We start from the raw sequence: 14,978 nt of genomic DNA on the forward strand, positions 1-14,978 counted from the left end.
TTGTACAAACATAGCTAGAAAAATAATTTTCACACTTCTTAGAATATTTCAAACGATAATGTAATGAACATCTTTCATGACTGTGGCAGATATAAATTTTAGTCCACAAACTCAAGGGTACAAGATATGTGACTTCCTATAACTAAACTTAGTGATAATTTTAAGCCTCCATTTCTCTGAGTGGCAGAAACACAATTTCAGTCACTTCAGGGTTTTCTCAGTTATGTTGTACTTGCTCTCTGACTTTCTTCCCCTTTCTTCACTGTGAGGTGTATATATTTACTTTTTGAGGTAGATTTGTGTTTTGGGGAAAACCAGCAATGGTTAATTATGCATTCTTCTAAATATTTTGCTATGGCATAAAAATCATCCTTTAGGGCTTAGATTTCAAAAATCAAAACTCAGAGACTCTTTTAGTCTCTGCTTTTTTTTCTATAACCCTCCCCTGAAGCAATAAATACCAACAACTGAAAGGAGAGGGACTAAGGAGTACAAAGAATACAGGGAACTAATAAAACTTCAAACAAATAAACTTCACATCTGTTAACACAGCAAAGGGGTATTTTGCTCTGCTTAGTTTTACCAGAGGTTAAAAGCAAATATTCATTTAAATGTTAATTTAAACCACAAAAACATATAAAAACATTTGAACAATAAAGAAATTTATTAAATAAAAGGAAAAAGAAGAAAAACAAATATATTTAATGTTACAGCTTGATATGTATATGTATATATTATGCTTTTATGTTTTATCAACTATTCTTAAACAACAGACACGAGCATGTGGTTTACACATACAAAATTACATTTTTTAGTAGTTGGGTATTTGTTCTTAATTCACTGAACTATAAATGAAAGACACAAATAAGTAAAACATGCTTAAACCAATTTCTTTAATAGTAAAACAAATGTATTCCAATTAATTTTCATTTAATTTGGTTTCAGAGCAAAATCCCTTTTGGGGTAAAATTAATTGTTTAGTTTCACCTAATGCAACAGCTAACTCCTCCCTTGAGGATAAATTATTTGTTTTATAGGCATCATATACTAATGATACACAGTAGCCTTAACAATAGCCTTCCCAATAGAACAAAGTACCTCCAAACACCAGCAGTTTATTCTAATGAATCACACTCTTGAATTAACAACTACTTCAGGAAGTTGGCTTAGAATTTTCTAGATACTTGAAGGAAACATCAAGTTATATGTTAAATCAAGTATGGATGAATAGAAGAGCTTGAATCTCTTATTAATACTTACTAACGAATCCATTTTCAAAAATTCTGAAGAAATAAGAATTGAAATGACATTTCCTGGCTCTAAAAAAAAGAGAGAAAAATTAAATTCTCCTTTTGATTTGCACCTCAATCTCCTTAGAACAGGCTCCTTCTCACCTTAAAAGAGGATGTTACTTTAATAAGAACAATTTAATAAAACCTTACTATGGCTTATATACATGAAAGAAAGAAAATGCAATGTTAAAACTTACAGTATAGAGAAAATGAATAGTAAATTTGCCTTGGAATTAGATTCATATCAAGTAAAAAGACTCCAGCTAAAGATATGATATATGCAAACTCCTCCTTAACCAAACCAGGGAAAAAGATAATTAAAGTTGTGAATATAACTCATCACACAAAAATGACAGTGAAGCTACTTCAAATGTGGTTCAAATGATTGTTATGAACAAATACTTAATTTAAAAGATTCTGAAAGATAATATAAAATTTACTATTGCAGAAATGCAAAATTACTTCCTAAAGGCAAACTTCGGAGGCACAACCAAGGAAAGGGGGATGCCAGCTGATGCTATCTATCATTTTAGTAAAACAACCTCAGTCATCTCCCATGAGGTATATTTTTAAGAAAAAGAAAAAAACTGTGATTTTTACCATTATAGTACTAAGACAATCCTCCTAAATAAAGGACTATTCAGGCAATGATTAAAATACGTAATCCCAATCTTTCCTTAAGTAACAATTTTAGATTAAAGGTTCTTAGAGAGCAATGGTAAAGGGAGGAAGGAGCTGGTGAAAAAGTTCCTCAGGAAACTATAATATAACCCATTCCAGTTAAGACACAAGGTCTGGATTATTAGCAATTTAATTAAGCATTTTGGTAGTTTTCCTAGTTAGAATAAAGATTGCTTTTATAAAAGCTTACATTTGTAGCCACTGATTTAATGTCCAAGATTACAGAGAGACCAGTTTTGCACCACTTTTTTAACCTGTACTATGTTCTTAAACATACTAGATCAAACAGTAATTTTTTTCTCTCTACGTATTTTGATTTTTATTTCACACATATATATCTGCATGTTCTGGAATCTCTGGGCTCTGACTGGTTGAAAATTTTGAGTTAGCAATTTTGTAATTTTAAGGACCATTAGAAACTTTTTTTATTAATTTGGTCACAAAAATGTATTAAATTATGAAGTTCCTCAGAAGACTTCTTATATCCTGTCAGTAGAGGTTTATTTACTAACAAGAGTCTAGAAATATTTTGCTACTACTGTAAATTGCAATTCTAGTGCACAGAAAGACTGTATTAAACCACCAGTGTGATTTCCTATACAAATCAATGCCCCAAAAAGATTACTTAGTAATTAGTCTTCTGATCCTCTAGAACACTGGTTCTCAAACTTTTGCTCTCAAGACCCCTTTAAAAAAATCTTAAAAACTGAAATTCCTGGAGAGCTTTTGTTTATGTGGGTTATATCTATCAGTATTTACCATATTGGAAATTAAAACAGAAATTTAAAGAATATTCATTTAAAAATAATGAACTAATTACATATTAACATATTTTATGAAAAATAACTATATTTTCCAATAGAAACAAAAAAATAAGTGAAAATAGCACTGTTTGACATTTTTTTATAAATCTCTTCAATGTGTGACTTAAGGGAAGACAGCTAGATTCTTGTATGTTTCCACATTGAATTTGTGAGTAGTCTTCCTTAAAGGTTAGTTGCAATGGGAATTGAAATCATATCAATGAACTTTTCCTATTCTGCTATCTCAAATCCACTGATTTATCTTGTACTTTGAGTGGACCTTCAACCCATGCATGATTTTTTTTAACATCATGCATTGGTCATTAGGAAGATATTGGTTCACTGAGTTACGCAAATCTTCCAAATGTTGAAACATTTCATTGCACAATACACACACACACACACAAAATCTCACGTCTTATCAGAAACATCTTTAAATATTGAGGAACTGTCAAGCACATGCAAGCAGATACAAGTATTCCAATACTTTGTCTCACTTGAAAGCCTGAATTTTATCATTGGCAACAAATATTGTTAGTTGTTTCCCTTTAATTGACTGGCTCATTTAATTCATTTTCAAGAAAATATTTGTCTGGGGAGTTCCCTGGTGGCCTACTGGTTAGGATTCTGCGCTTTCACTGTCATGGCCTGGGTTCAATCCCTGGTCAGGGAACTGAGATCCCGCAACAAGCTGCACGGTGTGGCCAAAAAAAAAAAAAAAAAAAAAGAGAGAGAGAGAGAGAGAGAGAGAGAAAGAAAGAAAGAAAATATCTGCCAAATGCCTAAGTCTGAATAACCATAACTTGTCAGCCATTCTTCCAAGTAAAAATGGTTTCGTAAAACAGCAGCTAGTTTGTAACTCAAGCAACGGTACAAATGCTTTTCCTTCAGACAACCAACATACTTTGGTGTGCAGCAGGAATGCACTTCCTGTGTCATTACACAGAATATCAAAACGATGTATACCCATGAGTCAAGAGTTAATAAAATTAGTAATTTTTACTGCCTCATCAAGGATATTCTTAAGTGAAACTGTTTTTTTGTTTTCTTTTTTCCTATGAGCACATGGTGTTGAAGAACACAGTGACCACTAATACAGTGTGATGCTCCTTCCTTGATGTGTGCTAAAGCTCCAACAGTTTTACCCTCCATTACTTATGTACCATCTGAACAAATGTCAACACAGAGAGAAAGACAAGCAACATCCTGGCATTATTAAGCAGATTCTCTTGACCTTGTGGATCCTCTAAAAGGATCTTTAGGACTCCAGTGTCGGTCACTGTACCATACAGTGAAAATAGCTGATCTAGAGACCTGTCCATTTGCCATAAATTCACTATAATTGGCGTACAAAGGGTGAGGTATCAGTTTCCTAAAAGGTGATTACTAATCTGAGCATAAATACTAATGTTTGAACAATTTTCCACATTTCATGTTTGGCCTGAAGCAACTTCCAGCTGACACAAAAATTGCACTACAAAATAAGCAATAGATTGTCTTTTACCTAAAGTGGGCATCTCACAATCTTTATTCTCCTCAGTGTTCCTTTTAACATATTTTATCAACCAGTTGAAAATGTGAACGTCACAATGAACTGAAATGTCCACCTCTTCCCAGCGCTGGGCGTCCACAGATAAATATTCAGCAAAGTACTTCATTTCTGATATCAAAAGATCTCGTGGGCAAATAAAATCTTCTTTCAAGTTTTTTGCTTCATCACATACATGGATCACCATGTTTGGCCTTCATAAAAAATGTTACACAGAAATGAAATTATTAGAATTTTAGAAGAGGAGCCAATAATATTGACATTTACTGGAAGTATGAGAACAAGATATTTTTCAAGGTTTTAGCCACACATCAGTTTTACAGGGTTTGACATTCAGAAGTTTTCATAAGTGTCTTGCTAACCTGATCTGTATCTGAAAATTGACTAATTTTAGTTAAGCTACTGATTTAATAAAACAAAAATATTTTTACTACAGAACTTATAATTTACAGGGTTTTAAATTTATTTTCAAATTATAAGTTAATTATAATGTTTTTAAAAATACCAATTCACAAATAAAAATTAAATTATACATTTTAATTCTTGTGAGGAACATAAAACAGCACTTTTACATGGTAATGGGTATGGGAAGGAGATATAAATTAAATACTAAAATTTTCTTACTATTAATAAATAGGAAAAACAGCTAAAATTATTCATTGAAGTATCAAAAAATTAGCATACCTACTTTGTTATTTTTAACAGCAAGAAAGCTTGTTTCTAGGCATTCAATAAATATAAATTAGTAAATGCGGTTAAAAAATTCTTAAGACTACAACGTGCTTATTTACACATTTAAAAAGCAATTTAAGAATAAGTTTAGATGATGCATCAGAAAGATTGCTTCAAAAATTATATACTCCTTGAATTTATATGCCCTTGAAAATTACATCACCACAAAAAGAAACACTAGTGTGATCCATAACTGCCTTAATGTCATTACAAAAGGAAGAGATTAGATAGGAAGTGACAGAATACCCTATAATATGAATTTAATGTGTGTTTAATTGAACTTCAAAAAATTTTAATACAGAGAAATTACATTTGAAACAAAATTGGCTACAGAAAAAGGATTAATAATCAATGCTCTGTCGAAGTCAAAGGAATTTAAGTAACTCTGCAAGTTGTTCTTTCAAAGAAATTGTGGTCAAAATATAAAGAGGTAACGGCTGGTATAATGAAGTATGAAATTTCTGTGGCTTTTTGGGCCACAACATGAAATTAGATAATCCTGATTAATTTATCAGATAAATTTTTGTGCCATATCCAAAACCTATCAGTTAAAAATCTATGTGAGGGGGGCTTCCCTGCAGTCGAGTGGTTAAGACTGCGCTTCCAATGCAGGCGGCGTGGGTTCAATCCCTGGTCAGGGAACTAAGCCACGCAGTACGGCCGAAAAAAAAAAGTCTATGTGAATAAACTAAAATTCACTAAACTATAAAAGCGTGAATTTTTTTTATTGTGGTAAATACACATAACATAAAATTTGCCATTTTTAAATGTACAGTTCACTGGCAGTAAGTGCACTCATACTGATGTGCAATTATCACCACCATCCATCTCCAGAACTTTTCAAAAGGATAAATGTTATGGTATGTGAATTATATATCAATAAAGCTGCTATAAAAAACTATCAGAACTGAAAATATACAAAGGAGCTTTTAGAGATGAAGAAAATGTTCTTTATCTTCATTGGTTATATGGCTAAAACTCATCAAAGTGAATACTTAAATATGTGCAGTTTATTGTATGTAAAATACACAAAACAATACAAAATTATCAAAACTTGCATTATATTGAAAGATGTATTTTAATTTTTAAATATTTCTACAATGAGTAATTATATTCAAATAGTTCTAAAACACACATCCAGTTTCTTTAATAAAGTTGGAGAACTAATGGCAGAGACTTTTCTTTGGGTTTTAAAATTTACTTTTAAAACTTTTATGTTAATAGATGTTATTTCTAATACTTACAAGATGAAAATGAATTTTTAAAGTGGAAAACTGTTGTGCAATTTATAAGCAATATGAATAAGCCACACGTTTATCTATCTAGCAATTGTTTATAGTTCAACACATCAACTACCCTCATTTCAATTATTTCAGCAATTGCATAATGTGAAATTCCTAAATTATCGTAATTGATATATAAAATTAGCAATCATATTTTTATAATTTAAAGTTGATATTCATATTAAAGCTTATCTAGCAAAGAACCAGCCTCCTACCCTTCAGATTCTTCAGTCTTTTCTCCACCATTATGAGTAGTACAATTTTCACTTTCTGAAGAACAATTCCTTGTGGAAGCTATACTATGTCTTCCTTAAATACAGAAACAAACACATACAAAAACAAAGGGGGGAGGTTAGCATTTCTAACTGAGAATGGGTTTTTACTTATTGAATGGTTATACTATAAATTCATGGTTTCCAAGAGTACTTAAAGATGGTACTTTGTCAGGTGCCTTAATATTTCTAAGGTATATGGAAAAAACAGTACGAAAAAAGGATCACAAATTGCTAACATTACACTGAAGATTTAAAAAATACTAACATGGTGTGTAGGGATGGGGTCAAATTTTCAAAAGCCTACAATATAGTTTTCTCTTCCTGAAGCAAATTTTTATATCAATACTCTGCTGCTGCTGAAATTAAAATAATTCACTACACTGAAGATTTCTAAAACCAGTTATTATTTCCAATGAAGTTGTGGAAAACATCACTTCTACACTGCTGCTATGTCATCTGAAGCTATTGCTGACTCCAATAGAGGGGAGCTGTAGAAAAGATAACATGAGAGGCAAGCAAGATTCTCGCAGTAAAAAAAAAAAAAAATTAAGTAAAAGGTACAGTAAAGTAAAAGGTACTTTAAAATTTACAACATAACATAAATAGGCTAATGGACTGGAGTAGTAAATTTTGATAAAGTAAAAAGCTTTTTTTGGTAATAGTGTTTGACCTGTATGTTAACATCTACACCTTTTTTTTTAATACAGCAAAGAGAAATTTCTAAAGCTCAGGAAAATACAAATACTAACAGATTTTTCTATTAATGTTTCTATTAGCCTTTAAATAAAGAAAAGTTGATGGGAATGCATAATATTTTGTAGGACAAGCACTGCATTTTGTTTTTAAAACCTTACCTGTTTTAGAAACTGCATCCTGACCAACTGGAGTCTCCTGAAATTCTCTTTGTGTGCCAAGAAGTGAGGATTTGATATACGTGGCTAAAGTTTCAACAGGACTCTCTCCAGCAGCCATGAGGGGACTATAGTGGTTGTCCACAGGTGAGCTTCCACTGTTCTTCAGTTCATCAAACCTCTTTGCACACTGTAATGACATAAAGGAAGGAAATGCATGTCTGGGGGTTTTAAATCAATTTTTATAAGTGAATATTAATCTCTTGGGTAACATCTAGAAAATTAGCGCACATTTCAATACATGAAAGCCCCTGACTTACTTTTTCTTTTTTAAAATTCAGGGTAGTTTTTAAAAAAAATATGCTTTAACTCAAAGGCATAATGTATTTATGCTTTTGTAGAAAAATGAAGAATGCCTTTATCAACCATATTTCCCCACGGTCTATGTCTATCATCAGTTGATAATTTTAATAATTTAGTTAAAAACTTTGCTTTTATTTTCACACTGAATTTCCACCAGGAACAAGACCAAATTCTAACCTTCAAAGAAAAAAAAAAGTATCTGATTTGTGACACTAGATTTTCTTTATTAAAATAATGAGTCTTTGTTCTCACTAACAGTGAGGTTCACCATGCACAAAATACTGTAGTAACACTTCACGGCCACATATTTGGGCAGTTTGCTCTAGAACAGTGTTTTTCCTTAACCCATTGTTAGTCACGGAATCAATTTAGAAAAGTCCAGATTAGCAACTAAAAAAAAAGAAATAAAATACAATAGATTAGAAAATATCAAGAGTGCATTATGCATAATAAGGCTAAGTAGTCCTTCATGAAAATGTCATTTCTAAGTGTGTACTACGTCACAACATAAAATGCCTTCCTTAATGTGGGTCTTGGTCAAACAACACTTCTATGGCATTCATGTTTAAATCTCCATCAGTAGCAACGTGAGTGGCAAAGTGCATAGCAGACCAACTAATCTGGGAGGTGCAAAAGAAGAAAAATATATATCACGTATACAAGCATATGTTAAGTGAATAATGTATTGGGTATGGCATCATTCATTTATTACACAAAAATTTATCAAGTACCCACTAGATATTAAGCACCATTTTCAGAAAAGATTGTTTACTAATAGTACTATAGTACTGTTACTACAAAGAAATCCCTATTCAAGGCTTAGTCCTTTGAAAATGCATTTAAAAGACACATAAGTGTAGGACTTCCCTGGCGGTCCAGTGGTTAAGACTCCATGCTTCCACTGCAGGGGGCATGGGTTCGATTCCTGGTCAGGGAACTAAGATCCCACATGCTCCATGGCGCAGCCAAAAGAATAAACAAAAACAAAAACAAAAAAAGATACATAAGTTTAGACTAAAATATTATACTCAGTATGATATGCCCACCTCTTTAAGCAAAGTCTTAAAATTAAATAAAAATAATTAATATGATAAATGAGAAACAGAAAATATTTTTGTATGAGGACTGAAAAAAGCAGTGATGAAGGCCTGGCAAAGAAAAAAAATGTTGTAATGATTAGAAGAATGTACAGGTTCACAGGTACATCTATAGGATAAAGAATATAAGTGATTTAACTGAATCCATTTTTTCTGCAAAATGAGTTTATTTTTTGTAACAGAGAAAGTGGTTAGGTAGGCTTTTTAAAAAATATAAATTTATTTTATTTATTTTTAATTTTTGGCTGCATTGGGTCTTTGTTGCTGCTAGTGGGCTTTTCTCTAGTTGCAGCGAGCAGGGGCTACTCTTCATTGCAGTGTGCAGGCTTCTCATTGCAGTGGCTTCGCTCATTGCAGAGCGCAGGCTCTAGGTGCGCAGGCTCAGAAGTTGTGGCGCACGGGCTTAGTTGCTCCGCGGCATGTGGGATCTTCCCAGACCAGGGCTCGAACCCATGCCCCTTGCATTGACAGACGGATTCTTAACCACTGTGCCACCAGGGAGGCCCTAGGTAGGCTTTTAAACTGTAGATTCTTCTGATATCTTTTAGGTAATGCTTATAGCTATATTGGAAACTGAATGTAGGTTTATCTTATTTAACAAAGCTTACAACAATTTCTAATACTTATGAAATAAGAAAATTATGAAATCTGAATATTTGAAATAAACATGATTGCTTAAACAAAAAGCAAGTGAACTGTGAATAATTTAAAGTACATTGTTAAATCTCCTTTTGTGTTTAAGCAAAAATTACATGATATCTATATGCAAAAGAAAGGTTGGACCCCCTACCTCATACCATATAAGAAAATTAGCTCAAAAGAGATCAAAGGCTAAGTATAAGAGCTAAAACTATAAAATTATTAGAAGACAATGTAGGTAAAAATCTTCATGACCTTGGTTAGGTGATAGTTTCTTAGATATAACACTAAAAACACAAGCAACAAAGAAAAATTAGATATACTAGGCTTCATTAAAATTTAAAACTTTGTACTTCAAAGGATACCATCAGGGAAATGAAAAGACAGTCCACAAAATAGGAGAAAATATTTGCAAATCACATATCTGACAAGGGACTTGTATCTAGAATACATAAAGAACTCTTACCACTCAATGATAAAAAGACAAATAATGCAATTGAAAAACGGAAAAAGGACATGAATAGACATTTCTCCAAAGAAGCTCTATAAATGGCCTATAAGCACATTAAAAGATGGTCAACATCATTAGCCATTAGGAAAATGCAAATCAAAATCATAATGAGTTAACACTTCACACACACTAGGATGGCCATAATAAAAAAGACATAATAAAAGTGTTGGTAAGGATGTGGAGAAATTGGAACCCTCATACATTGCTGGTGAAAATGTAAAATGGTATAGTCACTTTGGAAAAATTAGATACATTATTTCAACTAAGGTAAATGCTTATCTAGAAAACGTTAATTCATCCTTTCTCCACTTTCAAAATACCAACAGGTCAACTTCAAAATGGAAAAAAAAAAATCCGGGAGATTAAGAGAACATTCAAGAAACTTTAAAAATATATAATTTGGGGGACTTCCCTGGTGGTCCAGTGGTAAAGAATCCACCTTCCAATGCAGGGGACGTGGGTTTGATCCCTGGTCAGGGAACTAAGATCTCACATGCCATGGGGCAACTAAGCTTGCACGTCACAACTACTGAGCTCGTGCACCTCAACTAGAGAGCCTGAATGCCACAAACCACAGAGCCCATGCGCTCTGGAACCGGCGCACCACAACCACAGAGCTCACGCACCGTGGAGTCTGTGTGTCACAACTAGAGAAGAGAAGACCCACATACCGCAACGAAAGATCCCATATGCCTCAACAAAGTCCCCGCATGCCGCAACTAAGACCTGACACAGCCAAAAATAAATTAAATAAATAATAAATAAACCTTAAAAAATATATATATATAGGTTTTTTTTGTCCACCAGATGTAAAACAATATTGAAAATAAGTCAGTACGGAACAGTCAATAGGATTAATTTAAATAGAGAGATCAATGGATTAGAATGGTAAGTCGAAATAGATCTGAAGGTAAAATTTCAAACCAGTAATAAAGAATGGACTATTCAATAAATATTGAGACAGCTAACTAGTCATTAGGAAAAAAGTTAAAACTAAAAACATTCCAGGGACTTCCCTGGTTGCACAGTGGTTAAGAATCTGCCTGTCAAATGCAGGGGACACAGGTTCGAGCCCTGGTGTGGGAAGATCCCACATGTCGCAGAGCAACTAAGCCTGTGCACCACAACTACTGAGCCTGCATTCTAGAGTCCGTGTGCCACAACTACTGAAGCCTGCGTGCCTAGAGCCCGTGCTCCGCAACAGGAGAAGCCACAGCAATGAGAAGCCCACGCACCACAACGAAGAGTAGCACCCACTAGCCACAACTAGAGAAAGCTGGCACGCAGCAATGAAGACCCAACGCAGCCAAAAAATAATTTAAAAAAACAAATTCCAAGTGGAGTCAAGATTTAAATGTAAAATAAAAAGTAGTCAGCAAAATGTAGATGATTTTATATTATACACAGTCTTCAGGTTGAGAAGGTTTCTAAACATGACAAAAAAGGAGAACATCAAAGTAAAAGATTCACAGATTTTTAACATAAACTTTTAAACATTTGTATACAAGAGACTATCATTAATAACTTATAGGCTGAAAAAAAACTGAGAAAAATAAGCTAGATTAAGGGTTAATACATTCAATACATAGAAAACTGTTATTAAACTAGTAAAACAACAAATTTACAAATAGAAAAAGGATATGGAACAATAAAATATAAAACATTCATCCTTTAGGATTTAAAGAAAGAGAAATGAAAACTGTGATGAGATAACATTAAAATCAAATATATATTTATTCACATATAAATAAGAATTTTGAAAAGACACACAGAGAAATAACACTTGATATATAAAGTACAAGGATCAGGCACTCAGCTATTTTGACTGGAGTACAACATGAATGACCCTTCCAGTGGACAATATGTAACAAAAGCCTTAAAAATGCACATGCCCTCTAATGAAGCAATTCTGCTTCTGAGATTATCCCCTAAGAAAAGAATAAGATATTTGTTACAGTGGTATTTGCAGTAGTCAAAAGTTGGAAACAATAGCTTAAATATCCAATAAAAGGTTCAATAAATTATGATTTAACTCAAATAAAAGAACAGTACACTGTCATCAAATGTAGAACTCTAGCAACTGACACATAAAGATGTTTACAATATGATAGGTGAAAAACAAAGCAGCAAAGTAGTGCATTTGTTACATGTCCACTTTAAGAATTCATATATGAATAGAAAAGAATCTGGAAGGATATATACAAGGTTTCAACAGCTTACTTTAGGTAGGGTCAGATTTATAATTCTGATTTTTCACTTGTTTCCTTGTGTGTGTGTGTGTTATGTTTGTGTGTGTATCCTTTGAGGATATGTCTTGTTTAGTAATAAGAAATTAGTTAAAAATTAACATTACTGGGCTTCCCTGGTGGTGCAGTGATTGAGTCCGCCTGCCAATGCAGGGGACACAGGTTCGTGCCCTGGTCCGGGAAGATCCCACTTGCCGCGGAGCGGCTAGGCCCGTAAGCCATGGCCACTGAGCCTGCGCGTCTGGAGCCTGTGCTCCGCAATGGAGAGGCCACAACAGTGAGAGGCCTGCATACCACAAAAAAAATAAATAAATAAAAAATAACATTACTTAAAAATAGTCTGATTCACATTTAGTTGCATTTTAGTTAAAAAAATAATTTCTTGGGAATTCCCTGGTGGTCCAGTGGTTAGGGCTCCGTGCTTCCACTACAGGGGGCACGGGTTTGATCCCTGGTCAGGGAACTAAGATCCTGTAAGCCGCACAGTGCAGCCAAAAAAAAAAAGTTCTCAACTGAGTGACTTTGAATATGCAGTGGATATTAGATGATAAGATGGAGTTATTGTTATTTTTCTTAGGTTTGATCATGGTACTGTAGTTATGCAATAATATCCTTATTTTAAGATGTATGCTACAGTCTATGAAGTATCGTGATATCTGAAACTTACTCCTAAATGTCAAAAAAAAAAAAGTTACATAAAGAGATCAAGCAAACACCTAGAATTGCTGACTCCAAATAAAGGATATAGGGATGCTATACTATGCTGTTAACTTTTCTGTATGTTTGAAAATATTCACAATAAAAAGTTGGAAAAATAGTCAAATTCACAGGTTTGCCTTGTTTTAAAACCTAACACGTAAAAATCCAAAAGATGAAAAAGTATAGATTAGGGAATGATAACATACACTTAATAATAAATTCCCTCATCATTTCACAAAGACCTATAACATAACCGAGGGCAAGTAATCCCTGTGGGTACTGGTTTTCTCAGCTGTAAAAGAAGAGGGTAGAATTTGGTTCATTCACTGATCCTATAGGTATTTATTGAGTGTATATTATGGGCCAGGCAGTGGTGCATATGCTTAAACCTACTGGGTAAAATCACTAATGTCCTTTCTACTTCTAGAAATCTGAGATGACTCATCTACTTTAGGGTTCCTTTTAACAGCAAAAAATTCTGAGGTCAGTGTTTCTCCAACTAGGGTTCATAGATGAATTACCAGAAACCTAAGAGTTCCCTAGAAGAGTTTTTAGATTGTGAGTTTTGATTCTGAGGATAACATTAATAAAATCATCCAGGTCATTAGGATGACAGAATATTTCCGTGCCTATTCGCTTTTCTGTTGTAAATTAATTGTAAATTAAGTTGGTACCAAGAAATATTTTAATTGTCCACGGCTAATTTTATTTTATTTTTTTAAGTTTTATTTTATTTTATTTATTTGTTTGTTTGTTTGTTTATCTATGGCTGCTTTTGGATCTTCATTGCTGCGTGCGGGCTTTCTCTAGTTGCAGTGAGCAGGGGCTACTCTTTGTTGCGGTGTACGGGCTTCTCACTGCAGTGGCTTCTCTTGTTGCGGAACACAGGCTCTAGGCATGAGGGCTCAGTAGCTGTGGCACACGGGCTTAGTTGCTCCGCGGCATGTGGGATCTTCCCGGACCAGGGCTCGAACCCGTGTCCCCTGAATCGGCAGGCAGATTCTCAACCACTGTGCTACCAAGGAAGCCCCCACGGCTAATTTTAATAAAGGACAATGTGGAGGAGAAACCTGGTATAGAGACGAGATGTGTTAGTGCCAAGGGAAGGCAAGTAATGTCCTGGCACAACACACGGCTTCATGGTAGAGGGTTAAAGAGAGAAAAGTGGAGAAAGAGTAAAGGCTTTGAAGGGCACATGGCTGTACAGGCTAAATGCAAAAAAATTTTGTGCCACAAGAGGCTACACAAATATTTGCATTATAATCAGCAATTTAATTTCAGCAAAACACTATTACTTATCACATTAAGTAAGCTTATTAGTTTGAGTTGTGTTGGTTTGAGTTTTCACTTGTCTATAAAATGTAAATTTGGTTTATGATCATATAGGTGTGTTTATACCCAGTATTGTTGGTGCACATTTAATTTCCACTATAATAATTTAAGTCATCATTGGCAGTTTTCAAGTTTTTTTCCTTTAAAAAGGTCTGTACATTACTCAAGTTTGAGAAGCATAGCATTAGCAATTTAATAAAACTGGATTTACAAAAATGTTATCTACCCATTCAGTTGTAAACATGTAAGATAAGGTTGAATTTAAACATACGAGGTGGGTTAATATATCATATAATTTACATAGATTATATTCAGCCAAACTGCATCGTATGTATGCATATTCAGTATTTATATGTGCACTTGAATATGTAAAACTCAAATATTTCTTCTTAGTGTAACAGTTATTCCTTTAAATGGATCACTTTTTCTGATCTCTTTTCAGATATCTGGAAGACTGTTACTTACCTCTTTGGGTGTTAATCCAGGCACAAGCCTTGCCACTGATTCCCAGTTGATGGTCTGGTGGATTCCAATTAATGGGTAAAGGATCATGTCCAACACCATTTGGTTGTTATTGTTTAGGAAATTGTTGTTTTCTGAATATCCACGACTCATCTTTTGGAAC

General features: G+C 33.7%; 1 protein-coding gene across 3 annotated transcripts in view; it reads right to left on the reverse strand.

Annotated features, from left to right (window-relative positions):
• SANBR (SANT and BTB domain regulator of CSR) overlaps window positions 1–14,978 on the reverse strand; it is a 68,220-nt gene that overhangs the window by 48,198 nt on the left and 5,044 nt on the right. For 2 of the 3 annotated variants that reach the window (XM_081254623.1, XM_081254622.1), the window contains exons 2-6: window positions 14,819–14,977; window positions 7,470–7,656; window positions 6,556–6,649; window positions 4,281–4,519; window positions 1,261–1,319 (exon numbers count right to left, since the gene is read on the reverse strand). In XM_081254623.1, coding sequence (XP_081110749.1) covers window positions 1,261–1,319; window positions 4,281–4,519; window positions 6,556–6,649; window positions 7,470–7,656; window positions 14,819–14,968 — 729 coding nt within the window. In that variant the 5' untranslated portion in view covers window positions 14,969–14,977. Of the gene's footprint in view, window positions 1–1,260; window positions 1,320–4,280; window positions 4,520–6,555; window positions 6,650–7,469; window positions 7,657–14,818; window position 14,978 lie in introns of those variants that run through there. The other variant, XM_081254624.1, reaches the window with a different exon arrangement.

The sequence above is a fragment of the Mesoplodon bidens genome (genome assembly GCF_964165515.1).
Source record: "Mesoplodon bidens genome assembly, chromosome: 14".
NCBI classification, from domain to species: domain Eukaryota; kingdom Metazoa; phylum Chordata; class Mammalia; order Artiodactyla; family Ziphiidae; genus Mesoplodon; species Mesoplodon bidens.